General features: G+C 42.9%; 1 protein-coding gene across 2 annotated transcripts in view; it reads right to left on the bottom strand.

Moving 5' to 3' along the window:
• The window catches only part of STT3B (STT3 oligosaccharyltransferase complex catalytic subunit B), a 96,796-nt gene that overhangs the window by 25,532 nt on the left and 57,147 nt on the right, over positions 1–14,117 (bottom strand). For both annotated transcript variants that reach the window (XM_087915368.1, XM_087915369.1), the window contains exons 6-7: positions 10,693–10,791; positions 935–1,081 (exon numbers count right to left, since the gene is read on the bottom strand). In XM_087915368.1, coding sequence (XP_087771494.1) covers positions 935–1,081; positions 10,693–10,791 — 246 coding nt within the window. The remainder of the gene's footprint in view (positions 1–934; positions 1,082–10,692; positions 10,792–14,117) is intronic.

Here is a 14,117-nt window from a genome sequence, read left to right as displayed (position 1 = left end):
TCAGAGATTTAAAAAAAACCCAGATCAGAATGGAAAAGGACATTATAGGCTCTGCAGCAGGAATTAGTGGCAGGAAATAAGAACAAAATTTAAAAGATAGCAAAAATGGAGGCAGAAAGGACTCTAGCTTTATATGCAGGGTTTTGATGGGGCAAAGTTATCATATTAAAACGCACACTTTAAAATGTGCATTTCTGTTCTACTTGAACCTTTGTTTCCAGTTTTTAGAAACATTTTAACAATCAATTTCTATACAATAAAATGTATGTTTCTTATGGAACATCCACTCATAATTCCAAAGATTATCTGAAATGATTATTTTATGAACAGAGGCAGACCTAAAATACAGTTTTGATTCCAGAAGCATATTCCATCATATTCCTGATATTTTGCTTGTTTCAGGCTAGACACAGTTTGGCAGAAATGAAACATTTAACATTTATAATTGTTCTGGACAGAACAAAGTTTAGGCTCATTCACAGCATTCCTATCTCTCCCCACATTAAATTCCCTGTATAGCATATCCACTGGCCCAACTGCTCCCCACATTCTCAGCATCTTTTTTTTCACCCTTCACCAACATCTCAGCATAACATATATCATAGGCCTGACTGCTCCCCCTCCCACTTTCCCAGCACCTTCGTTTCCTCCCCATGGCTGAAGCATGGCATAGACTAGTGGCCTGCCCAAGGAGCCATTCCCTCAAGCTGTTGATGTCCTTGCCTGCTCCTCATAAAAAAGCTCCATGTTATTCCATGCATAGAAACAAAAAATATCTGAAACGAGCATATTGTGTCTGCAACAGACACACAAACTAGCTGTTCTAGGCATGGAAATTTCATATAAGGAACATTTTGCACCTCTCTACCCAATAATTTTGAGCTGTAAGAAAGCTTTATCTGATAACAGGAAATATTTATTGGATACTACTTACCTGTATATGTTAAATAGATAACGCTCAGGAATACAATTCCAGCAGCCAAAGATATACCTAAGAAGAATAATGTCTGAAATTCTTGCTTTGTTAGTCTGTCTCTCATATACTGCAGGAAAGCATAGGCTTGCAGAAGAGCAAATACACCTATTAAAATGCAAAGAAACAGTTTAACAAACATTCCTTATTCTAAACAAAGACTAATTTTAAGTAATTTTGTTCACATTATGCATGTTTCTTTTATTTCTTTTATGCATTTACATGGATTTCTATATATGCTGCCATATATGACCGTGTATTTTAAGATGTTCTTATTTTCCTAATGTACATATATTCATGATCTGTAATATCCTTTTTTTCCTGCAGCTATCTTATCCCCCCCACATTGGATGTTCATTTTTCTTTTTTATTACTCAATGAAATGAAATATTTAACATTTTAATTCATTTTAATTTTTATTCTTATTTTTATTTTTTCCCCAATTACTTATTTCTATGAAACAAGTTGAACTGAATCTGAAAAAAAATTAATTAAAATGCTCTGGGACAAAATACAGTCCTGATTTACAACAATGATAAAACATCAAATTCTGACATATTTCTACCATATTAGAACACAGATGTCAACTTTGTGGTTGCTGTCATGTGACTTTTTTTCCCCCATTCGTGGAGCTGGGATAGTTGTGGCCTGCTCCTGATGTATCCGGCCTGTTAGCTGCCAGTTTGATACCCCTGTATTAGAACCTGTAATCTTTCCTCGTAAAAACCAGATCTAATATGATTGGTTTTGATATTACCTGATTTTTTTATCTTTTCCTATTTGTTCAATATCTTATATGATTATCAGAGCAGTACAGAATATTTCAAAGAAAGCCGCATCACAGCTTTAAATAAAACCACTGTACATTGGCAAAGTTATTTTCAAGGTATGCTTATTAATAGTCCTCACATAAGAGTTTACATTTTCATTCAGTTAAAATGTGTCAACATTCTTTCCTGATCAATTTTGTCAGCTCAGAACCCATTAATATAAATGTGAAGGTTGGGTTTGTTTGTTTTTGCACTATTGCACATCATTTTATACTTCTGCTGAAGTGCATTTTGCCATTCTAACAGCCATTCACCAATTTGTAGATATTCTTGTAATATTCTCCTTTATAGTTCCTTTCTGATCAGGAAATGTAATAGCTACTTGGAACATCTCTCCAAACAAAAAATTACTAATTTATTACTACTGCTTTTTATCCATTACTAAATAGTAGAATATCTGCCTGGTGCCATAGCAGTTAGAATGCAGAATTGCAGACTATCTCTGCCCACTCCTAGGAGTTCATTTCCTTCTATCCTGACCAGTTCAAGGTTAACTCAGTCTTCCATCCTTCCAAGGTCAATAAAATGAGGGTCCAGATTGTTGGGAGCAATATGCTGATTCTGTAAACTGCTTAGAGAGTGCTATAAAGCACTATGGGATGGTGCATAAGTCTAAGTGCTGCTAAGTTTGTTAGCAATCTTTAGGCAGTGCCTTTGCATATTTTGCCTTTCAAAATAACTACTGATAATCTTATTTATAATTTTGCCATCAACAAGTTAGTGAATGATGGCACACAATCAGCATAGGATTATTACTGGGAAAATTTCTGCAACATTTAAGCTCAAAGTCTTTATTGTCATTGTATGTACACTATGTATACAACCAAATTGGTTTACTGGTGCAGTCACGCAAGAATTTAAGACAACATGAATAATATAAAGAATAATCTTTATACAAGTAATTAGAGAAAAAAACTAGTCATATGTTTCCATATGTACATCATATTCTGGGCAACATGATCTTATATCATGGTAGATACATGGCACCAGTGAAATGGGCGTTGGTCCTTACCTGATACGCCCCTTCTCGGCGAGCCGCGAGGAGCATCCAGAGAGTGGGAGGTGCTTCAGAGTCCTCTCTCACAGGCTGAGCTTCAATTGAAGAACGTTCCGCCCCCTCACGTGGCTCCACGCTGCGTTCCCCAGTTTTTGCGAGGACGAAAAGGAAAGGCTATGTACTCGTCCTACTAAACTAGTGGATCCTTGGCTGAAACAAGTTCCCCCACCAGACGGAGAAAAAGGGTGGGGCTGGATGCTCCTCGCGGCTCGCCGAGAAGGGGCGTATCAGGTAAGGACCAACGCCCATTCTCCCTCAAGCCGCTCGGAGCATCCAGAGAGTGGGACATACCAAAGCTTGGCAGTCCTACGGGAGGGACTCCGTCTGGGCCGGAAGCCCCTCTGGGTCACTGATGACCCTCTGTAGGACTCGACGGCCAAATGAGGCATCCGCTGAGGCATACACGTCTATCTTGTAATGCCTGATGAAAGGAGACGGGGAAGCCCAGGTGGCTGCCCGGTACATATCAGCAATTGGGGCTTGTGTGGCCCAGGCCGCCGAAGTAGCCGCACTCCTGGTGGAATGAGTGGTGATTCCACTGGGTGCGGGGAGAGATTGAGATTGGTAGCATTTGGAGATAGTGGCCCTAATCCAGCGGCTGATGGTTGAGGGGGAAACCTTGAGCCCCAAGGACCTGGGCTGAAAAGAGAGGAAAAGAAATTCCGACTTCCTCAGGGGCTGGGTGCGCTTGATGTAGATGCGCAAGGCCCGCCTAACATCTAGAGTGTGCCAGAGGATCTCCCTATCCCTCGAGGGTCTAGGACAAAAGTTTGGTAAGACCAGCTCCTGCGACCTGTGGAAGGCAGAGTTGACCTTAGGCAGGAAGGTGGGTTTGGGATGAAGAACCACCTGGTCGGAGTGGAACACACAAAGGTCCTTCCTAATTGATAAGGCCACGATTTCTGAAACTCGCCGAGCCGACGTGATGGCCACCAGAAACACTACCTTAAACGTTAAGAATTGAAGGAGGACTCCCTAAGAGGCTCAAACGGGTGTCTTGTGAGCGAGACCAGGACCTTATTGAGGTCCCAGGTAGGGTATCTGTGAACAGTTGGGGGGCACAGGTTAGTGGCACCTCTGAGAAAGGCCCTGACCCTAGGGTGATGGAAAAGGGAGCCGAAACTATCGCAGGAGACGACGGTTGCCAGGGCTGCGACCTGCCGCCTCAGGGTGTTAGGGGAAAGCCCCTTGAGCAGGCCCTCCTGGAGGAATTCCAGAACCTGGGCAACAGAGGGAGAGAGGGGGTTGATTTGGGACTTATGACACCACCTGCAGAAGCCATTCCAGGTGGCATCATAAATTCGTGTGGTTGAGGGGCGCCTGGCGGCCAGGATGGTGTCGATTACCTGACTGGAGAGTTTCTCTTTTCTTAAACGGCTCCGTTCAACCTCCAGACAGCTAACTGGAGCCATTGAGGGTCCGGGTGCACCAGGGGCCCCTGGGAGAGGGAAATCCTGTCCGGGAATTCTCCAGGGGTGCTACTGACAGGTTGCGGAGGTCCGCAAACCAGGGGGGCCTGGGCCAATAGGGGGCCACCAGCAGCAGATCCCCCTTCTCTAGGATGAGCTTCCGGATCACCCGGGGCACTAAGGCTGGGGGAAAGGCGTAGATGAGCCCTGGGGCCAGGGGCAGAGAAGTGCATTGTGGTTCTACGACCCGTGGGACAGGTATCTCGAGAAAAACCTGGGAAGTTGAGTGTTGGCCGGGGAAGCGAAGAGGTCCACCACTGGTGGGCTGAAGATCCTGGACGCCTCTCTGAACAGGGATGGGTGGAGGCGCCATTCTGCCTGGTCCACCGTGGCCCTGCTCAGCCAGTCCGCCTGGATGTTGGAAACTCCGGAAATATGATCTGCCCTCAGCGAGAGGAGGTTGGACTCCGCCCAACGGCAGAGGTGCTCGGCCTCCCTCATCAGTTGGATGGACTGGGTACCCCCTTGCCTGTTGATGTGCACTTTGGCCGTGACGTTGTCCGTGAGGATGAGGACATGACGTCCGCGCACCTGAGGGAGGAAGTTTCGGAGGGCCAGATGGACACCGTGAAGTTCCAGCCAGTTGATATTGCGACCTTGTTCCGCCCTTGACCATCTGCCTTGAGCTGTGAGCGATTTGGTGTGGGCGCCCCATCCGGATAAGCTGATGTCTGTGGTAAGGGTAAGCCTCTGGGGTTCCTTGAAGAGCTGGCCCTTGTTGATGGCGGGGTTGGTCCACCAGAGGAGGGAGGAGAGGACCCTTGGAGGTACCTTGACGCTGGATCTCGAGTTGCTTCTTCCGGATCTTTGGAATGGGAGCAGGAACCACTGCAGGGATCTGCTATGTAAACAGGCCCAGGGAATAATGGATATGCATGAGACCATCTTACCTAAGAGTTTGGAGAGGTCCAGCAAGGAGACCTTCTTTGACTGTCTAATCTGTTTAACCAAGGTTTGGATACTGAGGAACCTCTCTGGAGAGAGGAAGACCCTTTCTGATACTGAATCAATTATGGCCCCCAGGTGAATAATTCGGGTGGAGGGAGCCAATTGGCTCTTTTTCCAGTTAATGAGGAATCTGTGGGCCTGGAGCACGGAGAGAGTAACTCTGGTGTCCCTTTCTGCCTGGTGTTTGGATGGGGAGAGGATGAGAATGTCATCTAAATAGCAATGAAGGCGTACGGGAAAGCTTCTAAGGTGGGCTGCTAGGGCCGCAAGGAATTTGGTGAACGTCCTAGGGGCCGATGCCAGACCAAACGGGAGGGCCACATACTGAAAGTGGCGGTTGTCATAACAAAATCTGAGGAATTTGTGGTGGGAAGGCCGAATTGGAATATGTAGATATGCTTCGGAGAGGTCTATAGAGGATAGCCAGTTCCCTTCGGCTGGTACCCAAGAGGACAGATTGCAGGGTGTGCATCTTGAATTTGCGCTGAATTAAATGACGGTTAAGACGTTTTAGATCTAAAATGGCTCTCCATCCCCCAGAATGCTTGGGGACCACGAAAAGGTGGGAATAGAATCCCTGCCCTCGCTGGGCTGGGGGAACGGGTTGGATGGCCTGAATGTCACAGAGATGCTGGATGGCGGCATCCATCAATTGACGCTTGGAAGGGTCCCTTGAGGGAGGGATGCCATGAAGAAGTCAGAGGGGGCGGACCGAAACTCAAGGGCGAGACCAAACCTGATGGTGTCTCGAACCCAGGCATCGGTGGTGGATGCATCCCATTGGGCGGCGAAGTGTCTGAGGTGGCCGCCAGTGGGGAGGGAACGAGCTCTATCTGGGCCGACGGAAGGGTCTTCCCCCCGATCCCCTATAGGGCTTCCTATAGCTGCCACCCCTTCTGCTTCTGTCACCTGGGTCGTTCCGATCTTGTGGGAGTCGGAACGAAGGGGGTCTCGGGTATCTGGGCGGAAAGGAGGGCTGATAGAAGGGACGGGGGGAGCCTCTCCGAAAGGGCTGAGGGCCTCTAGGTTCCGACCTCCGGAAGAGGGAGGGCAGAAACTTCTTCTTACTGCGGCCCTCGACCAGCAGGGGATCTTAAGGCTGGGCCGAACAGCTTGTCCCCTTTAATGGGAGCGGAAGCAAGTTTAACTTTATTTTTGACGTCCGCCTGCCAGTGCTTGAGCCAGAGCAGGCGGTGGGCCGTAACATGGGAGATTATCGCCCTAGAGGCGAATTTTACCGATTGATAAGTGGCGTCAGCTGAGAATTCCGCTGCTGCCACGAGCTTTGCTATGTCCTGATGGGAACGTGTGTTGGTGGAAGGGACGTGCTGCTTCAGTTGACGAAGCCACCAGATTGAGGACCTGGTGAAAAAGGAGGCGGCCGTGGCCGATCTAATGGCCCAAGCATCTGCTTGGTGGGCCCGGCGTAAAGCCAGTTCCGCCCGTTTGTCCTCCGGCTTTAGAGCCTCCAAGGCCTCGCTGGGGGTGGAGGAGGACGCTAGGTCCACGATGGGCTGGTCAACTTCGGGGGTATCTAACAGACTTGAAAAGTCCCAAGCGAGATTAAAGAATCTCTTGTCTTGGTTGGAAGGCGCGGGGGGACCCCCGTGAAAGAAAGCTGCTTCGTGACCAAATCTGAAAAAATGGGTGGGGCCGGGATGACCTCGGCCTCCATCAGGGGCTGTCTAAATATGGAGTCCTCTAGGCCCTCTGGAGTGGAGCGGGGGGCAGAGGGAGACTGAGGAAGTAGACCGGACATGTTTTTGGCCTTAAACAGGAGGGACTTGAACATGTGGGGCTTGAATAACCCCACAAATGTAGGCTGGTTGGGGGTCAGCCCCTCATCCTCCGACATTCCCTCTTCGTTCAACTCAGCCTCTAAAATAGGCTCACTGAAACCGGAAGATCCCATATGGGATTCCTCCTCCTCTTCCTTGAAATAATCGAAGGCTCCTTCCTCCTCCTCTAGAACCCTTTCTGGAGGAGGGCTACCCCTCTGTGAAGGTACCTGACCAGTAGAAGGATCCGATCCTGGAGGGGATCTGATAGACAGAGACTCAGGTTCGGGAGCCCTTGGAGAAAAACCGGGTCTGGACATGTGTTGCAGCCCTTCTGCAATGCCCTGGCGGATGGCCAGTTCCATCCAAGCCTTGATATGAGCCGGGACCTCCATGGAAGAGGGATCCTCTTGGTGCAGGCCAGCGGCTGTAGGTGTAAAGGTGGCTTCGGGAGTTCGCCTGGTCGATGATCCCGCCTGAGGACCCTGAGGTGAGCTGCGCCTGGACCTGGAAGAGAGGTCTGGAGGAGGGGGTTGAGTAGAGGTGGAGGGAGTGGGAGGAGGAATGGCTGGAGGCCTCGAAAGTGACTCCCTGGATCGCCTGTCAAACTCCTTCTCCAGCGCCCTGTGGCGCCTTAAGGTGTCCTGCTGGGAGGCCTTGGAAGATTCCTGAGCCTGCCTTCGCAAGTGGTAAGACTTGGACTTAGCCTTCAAAGAAGGGCGTTTGGAGGAATTGTCATCTGCCATATTATTGTGAAAATGGAAAGTGTCACTAGAGGCGGTTGGCTCGCCTAGAGTTCGGCCTATGAGAAGGCCAGGTGATCTCAGAGCTGGCCCACACCCCCTTTTGGAATTTAGAGTCAACTAGTGCTAGCAAAAGGTAAAAATATATGCAAGAATAGTATTTTTTTTTTGATGTGAAGAACTTATCTGATATGCTTTATGCTATGAATAAAAAGGAAATGATTGTTTTTATTATATATATATATATATATACATACATACATACATATATATATATATATATACACATACACACACACACACACACACACACACACACATACACACACACACACACAATAACAAGGTTGAGAAGAAAAAAACTTGGATTGAAGGGTAAACGAAACTAGCTAGCAAAAAGGAAACCAAATTTGCCAAATAGACGCCTGAGGCCTAAGTCAAAGAGGCCTAGCAGTAGACCTCCATCCGAAGACTGGAGGGGGACAGGAGACTGCTGATCTTCGCCCCGAGCGAGGCTGAGGGAAGCCAACAGCTGTGCTTAAATCTGAATAAGGCACTAAAAAGGTTAGCTCGTGACCCAGGGGTCTGTAGAGCTTAGTTCAACCGCAGCTGTATCAGAGAGGAAGAAAAAATGTCGCCCGACCACGAGGCGGCGCCAAGATGGCGGCCGCGAGCTGAGCTATCGTCGGGGCCGCTCGGGACGGAAGGGAGGGCTCCTCCGGCTAGCTCAGAGTGCCCAGAGGGCTGCAATGAGGGAATTAGCCCTCCTCAAAGTCGGCGTTCAGGTGGGGGGAAAACCAGCGTCGCGCTACAGCGCGAAGTAAACAAGCCGCTGAGGCGGCGTGGAGGCAGAGAAGCGATCTGAGGGGGGGGCCTCGCGCAAAGCACTGCGATCCCGCCCGCTTAAGCCCCCAGGGTGAGGGGAAAACCTCCCCCTACATCGGTACCCTTTGCGCAGGGGCTAGGAAAAAGGATCAAACCTTATTTCTTTGAGAGAAAGAACGAAGTGAGCAGCAAAGTGAAGAAAAAGCCTGAATCATCCAAGGAGCCTTATCTGCAAGCAGCCTGTCTTTCCGAGGCTGAGCAAAAACTGGGGAACGTAGCGTGGAGCCACGTGAGGGGGCGGAGCGTTCCTCAATTGAAGCTCAGCCTGTGAGAGAGGACTCTGAAGCACCTCCCACTCTCTGGATGCTCCGAGCGGCTCGAGGGAGAATTCATCGTATTAATGGTTGTAGTGCTATATCATGTTTAGGAGTTTGACAGCCCATGGGTAGAAGCTGTTTTTAAACCTGTTTGTCTGGCTGGCTATACTTCTGTGTCTTCTGTCCGATGGTAAAAGTAAAGAGATGCTGGCTAGGGAGGAATAAGAGTAAAATGAATCTGACTACAAATAAGTCTGACCATTTCTTCAGCAACAAATCAAACCTTTAGTTGTTCTGAACTAATGGAGTTACAGGCAGTTCTCAACCTATGACCACAATTGAGCCAAAAATTTCTATTGCTAAGTGACACAATTGTTAAATGAGTTTCTCCCTTTTTATGGCCTTTCTTGCCACAATTGTTGAATCACTGAAGTTAAGTTAGTAACATAGTTGTTAAGTGAATCTATTTTCCTCACTGATTTTACTTATAAGAATGTTACAAAAGGTGATCCAGAACATTGCAACCATCATAAATATGAACCAGTTATTAAGCACAAAAATTTAATCATGTCACCATGGGGATGCTGTAATGGTCATAATTATGAAAAACGGTCACATCACATTTTCAATGCCATTGTAACTTCAGTTATTAAACGAAGGGTTGAAAGTCGAGAATTACCTGTACTTGAAGTTCTGGCCCTTGCAGTGCCCCAGCAGTCACATGAATAAAATTTGGGTGTTTGGTAACCAGCTTTAATTATGACAAATTTCAAGTGCCTGCTGATGTGATCACCATTTGTAACATTCCCTACTGGCTTCTACAAGCAAAATCAATGGAGAAGCTGTCAAGGAAGATTTTGAGTCATTTAGAAGAGTCTTTCTCCCATCTTCTCTCCGCCTGCGTGCACAGCACTGTTTCCCCCCTCTTCTCACACACACCTTGTGCCCTCTTTTCCTGAGGTTCCTGTGACCCCCCCCCCACAATCTTACATCCTCCTTTCATGGGCTCCCTGAGATGGATGCACCCCACACCCTCTTTTCTAAGCCTCTCTGCAATCGCACGCATACATTCTACATCCTCTTTCCACGGTCTCTCTGTGACTGTACGCAAGCAAGCATCACACAATCTCCTTTCTTGGCATTCTTAAGCTTGCGTTCCATCACAGCACTCTCCCCCAGCTCAGTGTGACATCTCCATGCTCTTTACCTGGGACTCCCTCTAAACTATTTAACAAATCTAGGGTTAGGACAATGGCCTGCATTGTGGTAGCTAAGCGAAGCAGTCAGCTGATGTTTTAATTACAGTTGTAGCTTGAGGACTACCTTTAAGTATCTGTAGTAGTTAGGCAAAATTGTTCAAAATTATTCTTATACTATATAGGAACTTCCATTTTACAATGCTTATTTTATTTTTGTTTATTTGATTTACATTCTAACTTTCTTTTAGAATATTAAGGCAGCCTATAAACCAAATAGAGATTTCTGGATATCGTGTTAGAAAATTATAACTTCTAAACCATTTTTTCCTAATCACGTTTATGCTGTAATAATAGAATAAGAAATAAAATTACATAAGTACTATAAATAAAATCAGATGTTATTTCTTTCTTCCTTTTCTACACCTTTGGCTTTTTCTTTCTTCTTTTCTATATTCTAAATATCATTTTCATTAGTTTATTTTTTATTAAAATCTAATTGTATATATATATATATATATATATATATATTTCAATATATTAAATTCTTTCTTACCTGCAGCTGCCATGTGCTCACTTGTCCTAATTGGCTGAAATCCAACAAAAGGTATCTGCATGGATAATATTAACCCAACAATGTAGAAAGTGCTATATGCTGTGAATAAAAAAATTGTCAGATTATAAAAGAAAAAAGTTGGTATACTCATATTTTTAGGATTTGTCAAAAATTTGAAGGCCATTTCAGTAATATACATTTATGTCATCAAATATTGACTGGTACATTGACATTTTGGTTCCTTAATTAATTCTAGTATAGAAAAGGGATTTCTAAAAGTCTAGGGCAGTCTGAATATCACTGTAGTGACACATAGAGCGAGATATGATGGAAGACAAAGAGTTGGCAACTCTCAGGGAATGTGTTCTCAGTAGACTGTTTCTCTGATGTGTTCCAGTCTCCTAATCTCAGCCCAAAGATCCCAATTAGCAAATCTCAAAGGAGCCAGGCTTTTGCCTCCTAGTAGTGAATACCTGGTCTATCTGTAATAAGGTTGTCCTCTGCCATGATTTGATCACAGATGAGAGGAGTAACCAGGCAGTCTGAGACTTGGGTTTGGACTGAGGTGGAAATGATGCCTCTCTTGGAGATTTGTCCATTAAGATTTGGATATTTATCAGCGAAGACCCCAGGGTAGGAGCAAGTGACAATGGTATTCAGGACATTAATGTACGTATCAATTATAACTATTCCTAGCCTGGGAAGTTTTGCTCATATGGGAAGTTTTGCTCATAGTCACTCATGCTCACAGGTAGTCTTGAAGTTGATCATTATTACATTCAAATTGTGCATTATCATATTCCAAAAAATCTAGTCACTAATATATACAGCAAATTTTAAATATTTATTACAGTCAAAGCCAATACAATTAAAAATACTCTAAGAGTTTCTAGTTAAAAGTTCTAAAATAATGACAAATAGCATATAATATCTGTTAAAGTCATAATTTGACAGTCTATCAATTGAATATAAACAAAAGCATGATCTAAGATATAATGTAATATTAATCCTTAAATTGTAAAATCCTGTATTACATACATAATGTATATAAGGATACCTTACAATAGGAAACCTATTAATTATCAGGAAAATAAATTTGTTTGAATGTCTCTATAGAGAGAGCAGTGAAAGAGGACATGTTCAGGGGTTTCTATCGCTCCAGAATCACAGGGAAATCACTTTCAACCAATGTTATCCCTTTATATTTGCCGTCCAGGATGGATGAGGGTGGAACATGATATTGTGGAAACGAAAAAGCTTTCTGAAGATCTCTAACAAGCTAAGATAACTGGCAAGGTGAGAGTATATCTAAGAGAATCTGGAGCCAATATACACAGCAGCTAATTTTACCTAATTCCAGTTTGAATAACGAGAATTATTTTCATCTGAAAGTTTGACAATTTATGTAACTTTTACAATTTAAAATGCAAGAAGATATAGTAACTGCAACATTACCATCTTGTGGTGTTTAACAGATTTCTATGACTTTTTGTGTCCTATTATCTATTTTAGTAATTTTAAAAGATCAAGGAATTTGCTTCTATTTGAAAAATTAAACTTTGACTTTTATTAATATTAATGTTTGTTCATATTAAAATACTAATAGATTTTTTGTTTCTCTAAAGAAAGTTGCAATCTAGTCCATTTTATCCATAAATACTTCAAAATTCCCATCAGTAATTATTTTTCATATGATTAATTAAAAACTTCCATCATTTAAAAGAAGTGATTACTCATAAAGGATAGAGCAAAACCTAACTTTAAATCTGGGAAGTAAAGCAAAACCATATTGCTTAATCACTGTTCCTACTTCTGTCCTCTAATTTGTACATACTGAGCACTTTTTAAAACTCCTTTTTCAAATGCTTTTTCTACTTGACCAAAATATTGTTTCAGACTTATATTAGAGAGAAAAAAACGCCAATATAAAGTGAGAAATCAACCTTTTTGGAGTCTCTCTAAATTTTTCTATCAAATGATATTTTAATAAATCTGGGACAAAATTTATTTGGTTCATATTTTAATGTGACATTTTCAAATATGCATTGCTTAGAACTGTATATGAAGAAAACAATTTTCTTACAATAGTTGCACTTTTTTCAAAATAAATAAATACTAATAGAAAAATATATAGGTTATGTATGAATAAAAACAAAAACACATACAGGAAATTTCTTAAAATTCACATTATGGAAAAAATAGGATGTTTATCTGAACGTATAAATATTCATGCTGAGTTTTGCTCTAAAATGTCACAAGTGGATCCCAAACTATATCAGAAAAATTAAAAACTAAGCAAACAAAACACATCTTTCTTTTTAGGCATTTAATTAGATAAATTCCCATAACTCATTTAAGAAAAATATTAAAACCCTTTTTCATTAGGTCTTGATGCATTTAAAAATAATACTATTTCTTAGAATGAACAATGGATCTCAAGGTAGTTGACTAAGTTGCTAAATGGGCAATGAATCTCTCTCTCAGATTTAATAATTTAAACTTTACACAATTTTAATAGGACAAAAAGCATTTTATGAGTTACAAATTTTAATTAAAAATGAAAATTCCCCAGTAGAAAGTTTTGCATAATTAATGGTATGGTTCCAAACCTTGGCTCACCAATTAGTGAAATGTAACTGACAATGCCTTTATTTTTCTATGATTTTCTACACTCTATAAGGAGGCACAGAACAAACTTCAGCTTAAAATTGTTTTGTCTGCATAACTGGCATCTCTCTTCCCAGCAAGTAGGGCAAACATGAACAAATTGTTTCCCTTAACTATGGACTAGAAAGGAAGCAAGTTTTGATGAATGGTTATACAGATAGGTTTAGCAGTACATCAAAATCTTTAGTTTGTTTAAAGTGAACCTGGTCTAAATCTTTTTGCAATGGTATTGCTGGAGAAAATGATAGACCATGATCACTTATGTCTTTTTCTAGTGAAAGTCGCTCAAAAGAGTGTGGCAAACCAGGATATCTTTTAAGTAGTCATGGAGCCTGCTTTGGAAATAGTAGTACCTTCAGCCTTCATTAACTTCACAATCTATTTCTGCAGATTTCTTATACACTTCTACAAAATCCATCAAACAGAAAATCATGCTCTTTTTCTTGCAGTGTTTGTTGTGTTAATAGGTCACCATATGATTCAATAAGAAATTATATATTCTCACACTTCAATAACCAAGGTTTCCCCATTTCTGTAAGTTTTCAATTATGTAACCTGATGTGAAAGTATTGGGGTGGGGAGAATATATAGAGAAGGACAAACTAAAATCAAGAAATTGACACTATTCTCCTGAAGTACACATAAAGGAAATAAAACTACAACTTTCAAAATATTTTTTTTTAAATTAAATCATAAAAAAGTAAAAGTTATAATTCCATTACAAGGTATATTTAATAGTATCTACTGTTTGTTGGCAA

Source organism: Pseudonaja textilis, chromosome Z (assembly GCF_049901715.1).
Source record: "Pseudonaja textilis isolate UNSWEBS1 chromosome Z, rPseTex1.2, whole genome shotgun sequence".
NCBI lineage: Eukaryota > Metazoa > Chordata > Lepidosauria > Squamata > Elapidae > Pseudonaja > Pseudonaja textilis.
The sequence above is the reverse complement of the archived record's forward strand: the minus strand, read 5'-3'. Positions and strand labels throughout refer to the sequence as shown.